Below are 17,241 nucleotides of genomic sequence, written 5' to 3'. Positions count from 1 at the left end.
ATGGAAATATTAGCAATAAAAATCAGGCAAGATATAAGGATATTAGGAATAAAGAAGGATAAAGAAGATTTAAAAATGAAAATGAAAAGTTATGCAGATGATGTAGTTATAACCGTTACACAACTGAATAATTCTTTAAAATAAACAGATATGGAAAATTTTTAGGATATAAACTGAATAAAAAGAAGACAAAGGTAATGCTATTAACAGCAACCAAAGAGATAGAAAAAATAACAGGAGGTGTTGTTACAAAAAGCCAATAAAATACCTTGGTGTAAATGTAACAGGACACAATTAGACTTAATTTCAGGACAACTATCAAAAGGTCTGGACAAGCATTAGAGAAGGCATACGAAGATGGGAAAAGTTAAAAATTTCGTGGCTGGGAAAAATATCAACAGTTAAAATGAATGTGATGCCAAGATTAATTTTTTTCATTTCAAATGTTACCAATATCAATAGAGGAAAGGACTTTGAAAATATGGCAAAATATAATAAACACACTTATATGGAGTGGGAAGAGACCAAGAGTAAGGTTTAAGATATTACAAGATGAAAAGAAAAGGAGGAGGGTTGGCAATACCAAATATTAAGCTATATCATCAACCGAAAGCATTAACATGTATAATAGACTGGAAATGGAATTGATATCAAAGGATGAATTATCTATCTGCGGCTTAAGAAATCACTGAAAACAATTCAAAAGCAACCATATTTTAAGAGATGGACTATTTAGAATATGGTTTCAATGCAGAAACATGATCAGCTCACCAGTTTTGCCTCTGACAAGGCCAGTGGAGGTATATTGCGATAATGTTATAAGAGGAGAAACAGATTATATAACTTTTGAGAATATGATGGACAAAGGAGGTAAAATAAAAATATGGCAAAGGATTAAAGATGAAGGAAAGAACATTCAAAGGCTTTTATATCATCAAATGGTCTCAAAAAATGAAAGAACAATTAAAAAAGAGGGTGGACATTTGAGAGAAAAGACACATTTTGAATGTAATAATGGGAGATTCAGGATGATTGTTAGGGAAAATCTATAAACTGTTGCTACAGTATGAAACTGAAACAGAGCAAGTAAAAGACTGTATGATAAAATGGATGCAAAATTTAGGAGCAGTTATAAATATGACTCAGGGGGAGAACCTATGGTTAAAAGAAATTAAGTTTATAAAATGTCAAATGCTTAGAGAAAACTGGTATAAAATGTACTTTAGATGGTATATAGCACCTAAAGATATTGCAAAGGGATTTGATGGAAAGTGTTGGAAATGTCAAAGTATAGATGTAACATTTTTCATATGTAGTAGTCTTGCAAAAAAGCAAGAAAGCATCAGAAAAGTGATACATGATGAAATTTAAATTTCATCCTAAATTTTGAATCCATTTTCTTTCCAGGATCAGAGGAGCATGCCTAATATATTAGGTGCTGTGGAACACAGCCAGAGTAATGCTGCAGCAGTCATCTTGTTTGTGGGCTTCCTAGAGGCAACTGGTTGGCCACTGTGTGAACAGACTGCTGGACTTGATGAGTTTTGGTCTGATCCAGCATGGCTTTTCTTATGTTCTTATGTAAATGCAAAGAATACTGAAAATCAAATTTGTGTTAGATCCAAAAAGTATGTTGTTAAATATTTTGCCAGACTATATGCCAAAAATATATAGTGAATTATTTAAGTACCGTATGTACTCGAGTATAAGCCGACCCGAATATAAGCCGAGGCACCTAATTTTACCACAAAAAACTGGGAAAACTTATTGACTCGAGTATAAGCCTAGGGTGGGAAATGCAGAAGCTACTGGTAAATTTCAAAATAAAAATAGATACCAATAAAATTACATTAATTGAGGCATCAGTAGGTTAAAAGGTTTTGAATAACTTTAGGTTTTGAATCAACAATAACTTTAAAAGTACAAAAACCTTAGCTCAATCAGCAACCAAGCTAAAACACAAGAGTTAAAATCCTTCAAAACTAGATTCCTCATCATCATCTGTATGTCCAAACAGAGTTTCAGCTGTAGCTGGTGTGAGGTTATCAGAATAGACATTGTCATCATCACTGAGTTTGCACTGCTGTCGTTCTCATACAAAGCGCTGTCTTCACTGCCATCCATAGCATTACTAATGCCATATTTCTTGACGGCGCGTTGCACCATGTCCTCTGGAATCTCTTCCCATGCATCACGAACCCACTTTGCTATCAATTCTATGTCGGGCTTCATCAGATTTCCAACTTTTGTCAGTCGGGCTTGATCAGATGAACATCCGTTCATGCCACATCTTTCGCACACGGTCTTTGAAAGGTTTATTTAAACATACATCTAGGGTCTGCAATACAGATGTAAGCCCACCTGGAATAACGGCCAAAGTAATTTGAGAAGACTTTGCCAATTTTTTTATGTCATCAGATGTGTGCCCTCTGAACATATCCTAAACTAGCAATGATGGTTTTTTCTTTAAGGCTGCTCCTGCTCGTCCGTTCCAAATTTCTTCCAGCCATTTTTTTGTTCCGTCTTCATCCATCCAGCCTTTAATATGTGCGCGCACTGTAATTCGTGATGGGAATTTGACCTTTTTAGGCAAGGTCTTTCTTTTAAAAATAATGACAGGCTGCAGCTTAGTTCCATTAGGCAAACATGACAGAACGACTGTGAAATGTTTTTTTTTTATTTCCTGTGGTTCTGAGTAAAATAGTTTTGTCTCCCAAACTTGCCACAGTTCTGTTGCTTGGAAGATCAAAGGTCATAGGTGTTTCATCCATATTCCCAATATCTCCCAGGTCATAGTTATGGATCCCTCTTTGTTTTATGATGAATGAATGGAATGACATCACTTTTTCATCAAGGTCTTTTGGCAACTTCTGTGAAATCTTTGTTCTTTGCCACAAACATAGGGCAAACCTATTCATGAAGTGGGTACACCATCCTGCTGACGCAACAAAATTTTTAATGCCTGGTGCTTTTAATTTGTCGTCTTTAGCCATTTGAAGGGCACGTAAGCGAATTCCCATGCATGTTACGCAGTAACCATTTTGACGACACTCCATAACCCATTTATGCAATTCAGTCTCTAGAGCCCCATATAAAGTCGTTAAACCACGTCGAGCTTTTTTTGCCTTTGGAATCTTTTCCAAGTCAGCTTTCATTTTCCGCCACTCCCTCACTTGTTTTTTGTCAACACAGAATTCCCTACTTGCAATACTGTTATTGCTTTCTTCTGCTCTTGACACAACCTTAAGTTTGAAACCAGCTTCGTATGACCTGTGTTTTTGTTTGGTCCAGGATTAGAAGTATTGGGATCCATTTGTAACAGGAAAAAAAGAAGACTTTGAAAAAGTGCTAACACAACACATGCAGTAGCACAGTGCGTACACAATGCAGTGTATATTATGAGCCCTAACATGCGCTCCCCCGCCCCCAGCCACGCCCCCTCATCCTATGCCGTGCATGCGCTCCCCCTAGGCATTGGGCGCCTCCATTCTTCCCCCCTCCTCCTCCTCTTCCATCCTTGCCGCTCCGTCTTTTTTTCCCCTCAGTGGCGGCGGCTGCCGGAAGTCTCTGAGGAGGAGGAGGAGGGGGTCGGAGGCGCCTCTCCCCCCACACTGCTTTCCTGCCTCATAACCACCGAAGCCCCCCCCCCAGCCGCCCTCACTGAGGGGGGCCCGCCAGTCCACCCTCCCTCCCCCCTGAGGGACCCTCCCGCGCCCCCTCGCTTCCCCCCCACCCATGAGGCGGGCACGTGGCGCATGCGCGGAAGGTATCAGCAGTCATCGGACCACCTACAGAGGCTGCAGGCGCCCACAGATGAGCGGGAGACCGGAGAACACCTGCACTGCACCGGAGAACAGGTAAGTGGGACCCTCATTCGAGTATAAGCCGAGGGGGGCAGAAGATGACTCAGATGTAACTGAATAAACAGACAAAGCAGCAGAATATGCAACTATGGCTAAGTTAACGTCTTTATTGAATAAGAGATCAACCTCTGATTTTTATTAAAAATGGAAAGTATTTCTTGAGTATATTGTTGTTAACTGATAAAAATAACAGAATGTTAAAATTTGAGTAAATAAGAAATAGACTATCGAATATGCAATTGTAATAGTCAAAGAAGGTATAATAGAATAGACATTATAGAGTAAGTTCCATTATAATGTAAAAATTTGATGTGTATGTTTGTAAGTATCTGTTTGGAAAATAAAAAACTTTTTTAAAAAAGTTATTAACTGTCAGAAGTAGTCAGTTGTTCAAATGCTATCCCAAACTAGGCACTACCCATGTGTCTATTTTACTCTATGCGGACGATGCAGTATTACTCTCCTGCACAAAGGTGGGTTTCAGACGTTTGCTGAACAGATGTCTAAAAAAAAATTCTATCAACAAATTACAACTGAACTATGAGAAATCTAAAATACTAGTGTTTGCTAAATCCTGCAAAATCCAAAAATGGATATTTGCTGGAAAAGAAATAGAACAAGTAAAGCAGTTTAAATACCTGGGTCTCTACTTTACCTATAACATGTCCTGTTCGAACCACCGTAAATCAGCAGTTAATATTGCCACCATTAGTGCATCGGCTATTTTAAGCTTCTTTTTAGGCAGGGGTAATCAATTTGTTCCATCTGCACTGAAAGTCTTTATGGCCAAAGTAATTCCACATCTACTCTATGCCATTCCAGTATGGATTAATACTTTTGATATTCATGCTGAAAGGGTACAATCCAAAATATTGTCGAAGGCTTTTACGGTCAGAGTTCATTGGTTCTTGTAGGTTATCCGGGCTGTGTAATCGTGGTCTTGGAATTTTCTTTCCTGACGTTTTGCCAGCAACTGTGACAGGCATCTTCAGAGTAGTAACACTGAAGGACAGTGTCTCTCAGTGTCAAGTGTGTAGGAAGAGTAATATATAGTCAGAAAGGGGTTGGGTTTGAGCTGAGTACTGTCCTGCAAAAGTAATGTGCTAATCATTGTCCTGTAAGTATCGAGATAATGTGCTAATGAGGGTATGGTATGTTAATATGGAACCATTGTATCCTGAAGTGATCTGTTAATGTGTGTAATCCAAAACTAATCTGCATGGCTATTGTTGACTGTTGGTACAATCCAAGTTTGTCTGGAAAATCATGGGCTTTACATGCTGCGTCTCTTATGCAGCCCTCTGCTTAGAAACTGGCCTTGTTAGGATTGAAACAAGAGCCTGGCTTATGTCAATCAAGTACCGGCTGCAGATACACTATCAATCTGACCCTAGGAGCTTTTTACATCATGTGCTGTTTGAATCTAACATCTCCAAATGGTCCAGTGGTATAATGGGTAAAATAATTTTAATGGGCCTATCCATTGACTCACTGTTTATGCTTCCTTTCTCAAGTGCATATTAAATAGTTAAACGCAGAATTCTGGACACTGAACTACAAACTCTTGCTAGTCTTGCCAAAAAATCTTGTTCTCCCTTGAATTTTGAAATCCCCCTAACCACTGGTCGACTGGCTCCTTATTTGTCTACCATACATGCCCCGCAAATACGCAGAGCATTTGCACTAGCTAGGTGCAATGCTCTTCCTTCAGCTATTACTTTTGGCAGATATAACCAAACCAGATACTCAGCGAGGCTTTGTCTTTGTAACTCAAATTCAATAGAGTCGGTTTCCCATATCCTTCTTCACTGTCCTCAGTATAATGTCATCCGCTCCAATTTTCTCGATTCTATCTTAGCTAATATATCAGGCCACTCGGAAGCTCTGAAAATCTATCATCTCCTTAATGATTTATCACCCCAAAATAACTGGAAAAGTAGCTGTTTCCTTAAGCTTAATAATCAAAAACAGATTGGATAAGGTCTAACGATTGATGGCTTTTTAATATGTTTTTGTTTCCTCTGACCGTTTATTATCTGTATAGCCGATCTGTTGTATTACATCATATGCCAATAAAGGTAATTGTATTGTATTGGTTCAAATGCTAGTTTTCTGAGGAATAACAACATGCAATCTGAAACACCGGAGTAGAAATATCCCCACCCGAAATGGTGTTCATAGAATTACAAGGATAGGAAAGAGCAACACTCTGTTAGACAGACAAAAAAAACCTCACAGGGCCAAGATTTCATTTAACAAAAACCTTAACTAATAAAAGGCAAGGTACTTTTCATATAGATGCCAAAACAAAAATGTTAATCCTAGAAATGTGTATTTTGTTCTCCCCGCCTTTTGTTGGATTTTTTTAAAATTTGGCTTTGCTGAAACAATACAGCAGCCAGCTACAACAATGCCAAACGTGAAACATTAAAGCTCACAATACTGACCTTTAACTTGCCGAACAGAACTGAGGTTCTTTTCGAAAGTATCATCAAATTTGGGATTCGTGATGGGTTCAAAATCACTCGTGTAAACTCTTCCAGTTGACGTGGAAAAACAACATTTGCACATACAGGTGTGATATCTCAAACGCCCTTCATCAAGATATGGATGAGCTAAGGCATCCTTAGCGGATATTCTTTTGGACTGAAATTTGAAGGAAGAAACACAAGCATGGAATTAGGGACGCCAAGAGAGAGTCTTCTCACTCTATAAAACTCTGTTACAACCACTACAAACTACTGTGTCCTACTGCTATATCCACTAGGAGGCAGCACGTGCTTGAAAAGCCAGTGGTGCTCCATAACTCAGTTTCCCCCCACATCACCCTTGGCCATGGTACATACAGTCTAACCCAGAAATATGTTTGGGTTTTTTTACCCCTTTTTTTTTTACTCCTTTAAAGGAGCCCGAGGTGGATCCCAGAATGACAAAATAAAACAATTAATAATGATATCATTCCACGCTGAACAAAAAAATTCATTCAAGTGAAAACTTATCAAATCAAAGGCCAAGAGTGAACACTCAGAGCTGCCTTAAATAAAGCTGCAAGACAGGGGAAGGCAGCTCCCAATGGAAGACCATTTGAAAGGATTGGGGGCTATTGGTGGAGGAGCTCACAGAGGGGCTGAAACTCTTCTAACCGCCTTGGGAGGGACAGGATAGGACAGCAAAGAGAGGATGTTGTGAGAAACTGAACCAGCACATGGGGTCAGATGTGCTCATGTATCCTACTGTTGCTGCGGAGAGATGTTTATCACTGCAAGAGCCCTGACTCAAACGGAGGAGGGCCAGGCAGAGGCCAAAGCTGCTACGAGGAAGATTCGGGGACTGCCAGGAAATACCTGGGCATGAAACAATACTTTTTAATTCCCCTGAATGCCAGCCGGCTTAACCGTTCCATAGAGAAGGGGAGGCCTGCCACTCTGGGTATGCAAGCAGGGGCTGGCAGACAGGACATAGCCTATGCCACAAGCAAGGATGACTGGGCCACGGATCTCCCACTGACCGGCCAGGATCACTCAGAAGAGCCTGCTCACCGGCTGCCTCCAAAGGCCCTGCACAGGCCAGCCCTGCCTTCTGGAGGATACTGGGGACAGGGCTTTCCCAGCCACAAAGACCCCCATTACAGACTGCCCTGTGCACAGAAGGTCTGCCTGGCACCTACACTGGTCTGCATTCTGGGCCAACCTGAAGCAGACTTTGGAAACATGCAGCTTGCTGCATTTAGACGTTTATTTTACGTGAGGTTTTGTTCTAGTGCCTGATTCTAGTGAGACCCCTTGGGTGCTCTTTGAGCACAAAGCTTGGATGCGAGTTGGGACCCTCTTCCATTATGAAATTCCACCACTTGCCCTACCTTTAAGGTTAGCCTCCTGGGGACCTCAGTGATGGAAATAATTCAACTGAACATCCTCTTGCGTCCTGGAAGGTCTGAGGGACTGGAGGAAGAAGAAAGGTCTAATCCTAATTGCTGTGAACCTCCCACCCCCATAGGTTGGCCTTTCTTTTATTGCTAAAATGTTGGTGGTCCAAGGAGATTGCTCTCAAGATGAAAGCCCAGCAGTAAGTGAGATGCAATGAAATGCCAAGGGTAAGAAGACACGAAGCTGCGTTGCCATGGGCAGAACTTCACAAGCCAAATGCAAAAGGACCCCTGCACATCACAGGTGGAATTCTGCAATCTTCTACTGCCTGGCCAGAAAAGAATATGGGATGAGCTATCAACACCCTCTGATGGGAGAACGCCACATCACGTCACTTCCTCCCAAGGGCTACCAGCTGCATCAATGGAGCTCCTGCCCGGGCAGGTCAGAGAGGATCCGATGCCAATTTCCCCTTTTTTTTTCTTTTAAGTGCTCACTTGAGGAATGTTAATGAACAAGTGGAAGACCATAAAAATTCATGGGAGTAAGCAGGGAGACCGCAGTTAATGTATGTAATAAGGGTTGGAGGAGCTTCAGAGAATGCACTCTTAATCCTATTCTCTCCATACACACCCCAAAAATGGGGGGAGCCCACTTTTTTGCTCTATAACTTGGGAAGAACTAAAAACCCAAGCTCTCCCTTTGCCCCCAGAATCAGTTTCTTGACCAACTGCCAAAGTCATCCTGGGGATATTTTCTGGGGGACACAAAAGAAGCAACCCTACATAACCTTTGGCACTGTCTATTTGTGTGTGTGTGTGTGTGTGTGGGGAGGACAGATGGAGTTATTCCTATCCTATACAGGCATACCTTGGAGATATTGCGGGTTCAGCCAGCATGGTGTAATGGTTAAGAACAGTGGTTTGGAGAGGTGGAGTCTGATCTGGAGAACCGGGTTTGATTCCCCACTCCTCCACATGAGCGGTGGATGCTAATCTGGTGAACCAGGCTGGTTTCCCCACTCCTCCACATGAAGCCAGCTGGGTGACCTTGAGCTAGTCACATTCTCTCAGCCTGACCTACCTCACAGGGTGTCTGTTGTGGGGAGGGGAAGGGAAGGTGATTGTAAGCCAGTTTGATTCTCCCTTAAGTGGCAGAGAAAGTCGGCATATAAAAACCAACTCTTCTTCTTCTTCAGTTCCAGACCACCACAATAAAGTGAATATCACAATAAAGTGAGTCACACACGTTTTGGTTTCCCAGTGCATATAAAGTTATATTTACACTAGTCTATTAAGCGTGTGATAGCATTATGTCAAAAAAAATGTACATACCTTAATATAAAAATACTTTATTGCTAAAAAAATGACACAGAGACATGAAGTGAACACATGCTGTTGGAAAAATGACACCGATAGACTTGCTCGATGCAGGGTTGTCGCAAACCTTCAATTTGTAAAAAAACACAATATCTGCGAAGCGCAATAAAGAGAAGCACAATAAAATGAGGTATGCCTGTATTATTTTTCTCTATTGTTGGTAACTGGCCTCTCCTACTCAGGGCAGTTTGCAATGGATAGTGGAGGTGGCAAGCAGATAGATGAAACTGTTTGCGCCTTGCTTGGTTACCTATGCATATGATGCAAAAATATTTCTTTCAACTTCTATCTCTGTTTTAAATGCAAAAAAGGTAAGCAAAAACGACTCACTGGATCAAAGACCAACATCCTACAAAGGAGATGAACAGCTTCATGTGTAGCTTGGCTAGATAATGTATACAGGACAGGAAGGGATGGCTGTGAAAAAGAAGAGAGCAAACATCAAGCCTTATTGCAACAAGGTGCATGCCTGATACAGGCAGCTACTTCTAAATTATGAACAACACACACACTGTTTCAAGTTATCACACATGCATTGCAGAGTAGAATCAACTTTGCCTCTCTCAACAGCGACAGCTCCCCACTAGCTTATTATTTATTTATTTATTTTTATTTCTTGCATTTATATCCCGCTTTCATTCCTGGCAAGCCGGGCTCAGAGCGGGTAACATGATAAAACATTAATTAAAACATAGTAAAAACAAATTAAAACATATTAAAACATACTATAAAATCATATTTCATTATATTACAGTAAAAATGGCATTCCCTTTACTTGCCGCCACTAAACAGGCCTGGTGAACAGTGGACCCCCAATCTAGTTGGGGAGGGGAAGATGGGGAGGGCAGCAGGAAGATGAAAATGAGGAAGGACAGTTCCGTTTTACAGGCCCTGTGGAACTCCTTCAGATCCCGCAGGGCCCTGATGTTACTTGGGAGACTGTTCCACCAGGCCGGGGCCAGCGCTGAAAAAGCCCTGGCCCTTGTTGAGGACAGCTGCACACTCCGCAGGCTGGGGACCACCAGTAAATTGTTATTCCTTGAGCACAAGGCCTCGGGGGGTATACCAGGAGAGGCGGTCCCGCAGGTACGATAGTTCCAGACCGTATAAGGCTTTAAAGGTCAAAACCAGCACCTTGAACCTGATCTGATGCTCCAGCTGGAGCCAGTGTAGTTGTTTCAACACTGGTGTTATGTGCTCTCGTTGCGAGACCCCGAAAATGAGCCTTGCTGAGGCATTTTGCACCAGCTAGAACCTCTTGATCAGTTCCAAGGGCAGCCCCGAGTAGAGAGAGTTAGTCTAGCTTAGAGGTGACCGTCGCATTGATCACTGTGGCTAGATCGGGGTGGAAGAGATAAGGCACCAGCTGCCGGGCCCAGCGGAGGTGGAAAAAGGCCGCCTTGACCACGGCTGTGACCTGGGCCTTCATGGATAAGGAGGCATCCAGGAAGGGCATGGGTCTAGGAGGCACGTGGTAGGCCTAACAGCTGACAGGATCCTATCAACATCAACTTGAGAAAGCCAGCTGAAATGGACAAGAAATGGACCAGAAGACGGGCAAGGGGCCTCTAGTTCCCTAACTGTATCAAAATTGGTGGGGAGGTCACGGCGGAGCGACAAGACCTTATCCGCAAAAAAACTCGCAAATGCCTCACAGCTATAGGCCGAATTAGTAGTTAAATTTGGTTGTTCATTCAACGATGTCAAAGACCTGATTACCCTAAACAATTGTGCTGGGCGAGAGCCAGCAGACACGATTTTAGCCGCAAAGTATTCTTTCTTAGCAGCCTTCACCGCCATCTCATAGGCTTTCATAAACATCCTATAAGATGTTCTTGCAGCCTCGTCACGAGTTCGACGCCAAGCTCACTCTAGCTGTCTAAGCTCCTGCTTCATCACCAGGAGGCCTGAGTTCTGTGGGGGCGAAGAGGACGTCTGGGTGCGATTTCATCAATGGCAGCAGAGAGGCGAGTTTGCCAATCTTCTACTAACACATCGAGAGAATTGCCAGGGGGAATAGGATCCCGCAGAGCCCTCTGGAATCCAATTGGATCCATGAATCTCCACGGGCGAGCGTAAATCGGCTTGCCGCCCAAACAGGGACGGAGTGGGAAGTCAATCCAGGCCTTCAGGACTACGTGGTCTGACCATGGAACTTCCTCTTTTGGCATCAGACCCAGACCTATCCCCGCCACAAAGATCAAGTCTAGCATGTAGCTTAGACTACACAGTACCTTAAGGACACAAGATCCCTATTGGATCAGCCCGTAGATCCCTCTAGTTCATCCGCCCATTCCTTGCACTTGCAAACCAGATACTTCGGAATGCCCACAAACAGTACCCCCACTGCCCCTCCCCCAGCAACTGGCATTCAGACACATAACGCCTCTAAAACATGGAGGTTCCCTTTAGCAACGATGGTTAACAGCTGTCAACTGTTTCCTCCTTCATGCATTTGTCTAATCCCCTTTTAAAGCCATCTCACCTAATGGCCATTATGACATCCTGCGGCAGTGAGTTCTGCAAGGTAACTGTACACTAAGCATTGCTTACAAACAGAAAAGCAGTCTGTGAGTTTTCCAGTACAATAAACCCCTTTAGCCAGGAGCCCCAATGATCTTTACATTCCCCCCCACCCGCCCCAATTTCACTGACTGCTGATTTTGTTTCTGGATTGAATTCAAAATGCTGGCATTGCACATTAAAGCCCTCAGTGGCTGAGGAGCAGGGCCCTTCAAAAGGCTGCCCCCACCCATGGGAGCCTGCTCATACTTTGAGACCAGGAAGCAGCTCCTTGCTTTGGGCACTTGCCTGCATTAGGAGAAGGAGAAGAAGAAGAAGAGTTGGTTTTTACATGCTGATTTCCTCTACCTTTTTAAAGGAGAATTAAAGCGGCTTACAATCTCCTTGCCCTGACCTGGATGGCCCAGGCTAGCCTGATCTCGTCAGATCTCAGAAGCTAAGCAGGGTCAGCCCTGGTTAGTTTTTGGATGGGAGACCACCAAGGAATGCCAGGGTTGCTGTGCAAAGGCAAACCACCTCTGTTAGTCTCTTGCCATGAAAACCCCAAAAGGGGTCGCCATAAGTCGGCTGCGACTTGACCGCTCTTTACTTTTACACACAATCTCCTTCCCTTCCCTCAACAGACACCCTGTGAGGTAGGTGGGCCTGATAGAGTTCGTAGAGAGCTGTGACTGGCTCAAGGTCACCCAGCAGGCTGCATGTGAGGAGTGGGGAAACCAGATTAGAGTCCGCCGCTCTTAACCACTACACCACACTGGCTCTGAAATTAGGCTGGTGGCTGTGCAGTTGTCACCCCTAGAAACTGTGGACTTGCCTGCCCCATGAAGCTCTCACTCCAGACATTCTAGAGATTGGTAAAGATTTTTGTTTAATAGCATGGAAGACTTTTTACTTTTCATATCCCTGCTAAGATCCTATTTTAACCTGTACTGTTGGCTCTCTCTTACAGCTGTTTACTGTTTTTGGTTGCTTTTATTGGCTCTGGATTTTTTTTTATCAGTTTCAAATTCTGAAACCTGCTGTTGTTGCTGCTTTAAATTGCTGCTGGCTCCTGGATACAGTTTAGCTAATTTATCAATTTTTTAAATTATCTGCTTATTGTGATTTTTGTTGTTGATGCAAGTCACCTCAATGAAAGGCGAGAGAGAGAAAAAATAGCTTAGCTTGATGCCTTATGACCCCGAATGAACAACACACACCATTTAAAAATTACTTTTAATCAAGAACGACGGTCCTGAGAGATTTTAAACTCCTTCACAGGACCAGCTCAGCCGCTTAGGAGTCAGCCTTTCCCAGCTCCCCTTTCCTACATCCGTGACGGGATCATCCATCCCAGCCACCTCAAAGCAGCTGTGGAAATGGTCAGGAGCCCACCAATGGGGAGCTCCTTTGGGACAAGAGTTTGAGGGCTGAACTTGAACCAGCAAGAAATTTGATTTGAATCCTTGCCACTGACCCTGGTAGTGGTGGAAAGTGCGGCCAGTCGCAGCCACTTATGGCAACCCCATAGGGTTCTCAAGGCAAGAGACGTTCAAAGGTAGTTTGCCACTGCCTGCCTCTGTACAGCAATCCCTGGACTTCCTTGGTGGTCTCTCATCCAAGTACTAACCAGGGCTGACTGAGATCAGGCTAGCCTGGGCCATCCACTGACTTTTTTGTTTTTGCCAACAAGTCACAGCTGACTTACGGCGACCCCGGTGGGTTTTCAAGGCAAGAGGCATTGGGAGGTGGTTTGCCATTGCCTGCCTCCATGTCACAAACCCTGGTATTCCTTGGAGGTCTCCCATCCAAACATTTGCCAGGGTTGACCCTGCTTAGCTTCTGAGATCTGACAAGATCAGGCTAGCCTGGCCTATCCAGGTCAGGGCACCACTCACTTGTCACTCCCTCACAGGCCAATCTCACTTGTCCACTGTCTTACTCAGAAGTTAGAAGTGGATTACCTCCATGTATGCTCCTGAACTCCTTGGAGAAAGGGTAAGATTCAAATGTAAGATTCAAATGTAAGAACACCATACAGTATGTGGCGATCATCTGGTGCTGAAGGCAGATGCTTGCACTCAGCACATGGGGACAATCTCAGTGACTTCCAAGTATAATTACGTGCAGTCTCTGAACTTCAAGAAGTTTTACCAAGCAGGTTTTTGGAACACAGAAAATGACCTTGGATTGTGCAGCTGTCTGGGATGACGTCTTATGCTGCCAACCAAAGTACCATCTGGCTGGCGGTTTCATTCCTTTCTACCTGATTTATTGTAGACATGGGGTAACCATTCTTTAAAAGAGGGTTTACCTTTGTTCACCAACAAGCATCAAATTTGCCACCTTTCTCCCCCTTATTTTTTAAACTTCCCAATACTTTTAGAAGAAGGCTCCTTGGGGAGCATTTAAGTTCTGCTGCCAGCAAAGCCTTTAATGGCTAAATCTTAGAAATTCTGTCCAAACTACTTCTGTACAAATGCTCTACTTATTGACTAAACGTATTGTGAAGCCGTGTTCAAAACTTACTGCAGAAAAAACCGAGTGGTATGCTCAGAAGGCACGCGATTCATAAGAACACAAGAAAAGCCATACTGGTCCATCAAGTCCAGCAGTCTGTTCACACAGTGGCCAACCAGGTGCCTCTAAGAAGCCTCTAGGAAGCTGTTGACCTGGCCACTATCACCCTGCCCTTGTTATTAAGGGAACATCTGAATTTTACTCCATTCTATATGCTGCCCACTTGCAAGCAGTGCTCAGACAGGGACAAATTCACACCACTTCCTCTCCCCACTGGCTGATTCCTCCGTTCACCTCATGGCACCAGTCCAGGCGCACCTGCACCACAGGGAAGGTCCTCGTCAGGTCTTGGCCTGATTCCGTTTCCCAGAGTGTTTTCCCAGATTATTATGCTCGTTCAGCACCTGGTAATTGTTGTGTCTTTGCCCGTGTCTTTGCCCGTGAGAACCTCATCAGAGTTGCCTGGCAATGTCAGGTGAGTATCTTGGACTTATGCTTTTAAACCCTACAGCTCCCCTTGAGAGACACTGCCAACTTTCCAAGCCTTTGAGCTGTCATGCCTTTAGTCTGTAGCTGCTAGTCTTTCCAATAAAGAGTTTTACTTTAGAGTTCAAGCTGTCTGAGTGAATCCTTGGGAAAGAACCAGAGATGGGCTCATGATCCTGACATTAAGTTGGCAATCCTCTACAGTTTTCGCGTTGCTCAATGGAAAGGTTACCTTGCCCTGCCACTATGGGTGACGATGAGACTGAGCCACGGAAGTCGGATGATGAAGTCTGAGAAGGACAAGATCGAGAACGTGGTGCCGGATCCGAAAGAGCCGGTGGAGAAGGAAACGGTTCCGCTGAGGCTGCTCGTGGACCCGCTGCCCGGCCAGCCAGACGGTGGCTCCCAGGTCCTTCTTGGATCTTCCACCCTGTAGAGACCCTCGCAGGTGACCACCTGGCACCGGTACAGAGTGGGGTCAGTGCTGCCAGAGGGGGACTGGGGGTCCCTTCTGTTCATAGACTCTCGTTTTGATCCCCAAGCTGGGGGCTCAAGGGATCACGAGGAGCCCTCGTACTGGGGCACCTGTGTGCGGCAACCGCTGCACTGGTGAGCGGAGGAAGGGGACTACGCACAGCTCCTGCAGCAAAATCAGGACCTGGAGGAGCAACTGTTGGGGTTGCAGGTGTCAGACTCAGGTGTCCATCCCTAGCTCCCCACAAACAGACACGCTCAGACAGGTACTGATCCTAAGCAGAGCCAGTTTAATGGGAGAAAAAGGACAGAGTTTCAGAAGTTGACTGCAGCATACACAAATAAGGACAGCAATAGAAGTGAGATGAAATTGCTTGGAATAAAAGGAATCAAAGCGAAATCAACTTTACTCCGGGAACCTGCTGGTTCCCATGGTTACGACCAGATAATAGTTCTCACAGTTTTCCAGTCTCACGGCTTCAAAGTCAAAACATAGGATTCAGTATGAGATCACAGCTTCAACCGGCCTTGAGAGAAGGCCCGCAGCAGGTGTGCAGCCTGGAAAGCTCCACTGGCTCACACCGGCTATCCCAAAGTAGCAAGGCCTGACATTCTGCCCCCCCTCACGTTCGCAGGCGGGCGAGGTTCGGAGGGATAGGTGGCGGGGAAAATGACGGGTCAGTCGAGGGGCTGCGATGTGGTATTCGGCTACCCACTCGTCATGGCCAGGACCCAAATGTTTCCAACGCACCAGGTAATGAGTTTTCCCTTGCAGAGCTGGGAATCAAGAATCTTAGACACCCCAAAATGCTCCTCCCCCTCCACCAGCACAGGTGGTTTGGGAGGGGATTCTGGATGCCATTCTGGAGAGGGTACATGTCTCTTTAGCAGGCAGACATGGAAAACTGGATGGATCCCCCTCAAAGCTTTAGGGAGATTGAGTTCTACAGTGACCTCGTTTATGAGGTGTGCAATGGAAAAGGGTCAGACGTATTTTTCATTGTTTTTTGCACGGGCATAAGGACCGTAGTTTTTTTGTGGACAGATAGACGAGGTCCCCCACCTGGTAGTTCCAACCTGGGGAACGATGCTTATCGGCCTGTATTTTGTATTGCTTCTTGGCACGTTCAAGATTTTTTTGTAACCATGGCCAGGTATCTCGTACCGCTTTTGCCCAATCTGCCACCTCGGTGAACCCCTGCTCCCCCGAGAGATCCACGTTACCAAAAGGCCCAAAATCTTTGCCATACACCACGTGAAATGGGCTGAAACCTTTGGACTGGTGTGTGGCATTGTTGTAGGCATATTGTGCAAAGGGCAGTAAATCAACCCAATCGTCCTGGTGGTAGTTCACATAGCAACACAAATAACATTCCAATACAGAATTGAAACGCTCAGTCTGTCCGTCGGTTTGGGGATGATACGCACTGGATAACCCTTGTTCCACCCCCACTAGCTTGAGAAAAACTTTCCAAAATTTAGCTACAAATTGGACCCCGCGGTCAGATATTATCTTCCGCAGGAACGAGTGATATTTGAAAACATGTGAGACAAACAGCCAGGCTAACTTCTGGGCAGTGGGTAGTCCCGTGCAAGGAACCAGGTGCACCTGTTTGGAGAATAGATCCGTAACCACCCAAAGTACCGTTTTCCCCCTACTGGGAGGAAGATCGGTTATAAAGTCCATTGCAATAACCTCCCAGGGGCCTGAGGGTGTCTCCAAAGGTTTCAACAGTCCTGGTGGCTTTCCCATCACTCGTTTCGCAGAGGCGCAGACAGGACAGCTACGAATGAAAGAGTCCAAGTCTGTTCTCATTCCTGGCCACCAAAACCGCCTGTGGAGTAAATGCAAAGTTTTAACAAAACCAAAATGACCCGCTACTTTAGACCCATGGGCCCGATCCATCACCTCCCTCCGCAGGGATGCAGGAACATATAGTTTCAAGTCCTTGAACCAAAACCCCTCCCTCAAAGTCATTTTGTCAAGCAGAGCGCTAGCCTTCAGTTTGGACGGCTTGGATTAAGGCAATTCTGAACAAGTCTGGTAGTCCCTCTAAAAGGGGCATTCTCCAGATGCACCCGGGGAAAGGTGGTGACCCCCCTTGGGAGCCATCCAGCGGTTGCTCCGCAGGGGAAGAGTCTTTCCTTGCA

The 17,241-nt window shown here is 44.6% G+C and overlaps 1 protein-coding gene across 2 annotated transcripts in view; it reads right to left on the bottom strand.

Annotated features, from left to right (window-relative positions):
* NLK (nemo like kinase) overlaps nucleotides 1-17,241 on the bottom strand; it is a 194,711-nt gene that overhangs the window by 4,950 nt on the left and 172,520 nt on the right. For both annotated transcript variants that reach the window (XM_056865424.1, XM_056865423.1), the window contains exons 8-9: nucleotides 9,439-9,525; nucleotides 6,311-6,509 (exon numbers count right to left, since the gene is read on the bottom strand). In XM_056865424.1, the coding sequence (XP_056721402.1) occupies nucleotides 6,311-6,509; nucleotides 9,439-9,525 (286 nt within the window). The remainder of the gene's footprint in view (nucleotides 1-6,310; nucleotides 6,510-9,438; nucleotides 9,526-17,241) is intronic.

Source organism: Euleptes europaea, chromosome 19 (assembly GCF_029931775.1).
Source record: "Euleptes europaea isolate rEulEur1 chromosome 19, rEulEur1.hap1, whole genome shotgun sequence".
NCBI classification, from domain to species: domain Eukaryota; kingdom Metazoa; phylum Chordata; class Lepidosauria; order Squamata; family Sphaerodactylidae; genus Euleptes; species Euleptes europaea.
The sequence above is the reverse complement of the archived record's forward strand: the minus strand, read 5'-3'. Positions and strand labels throughout refer to the sequence as shown.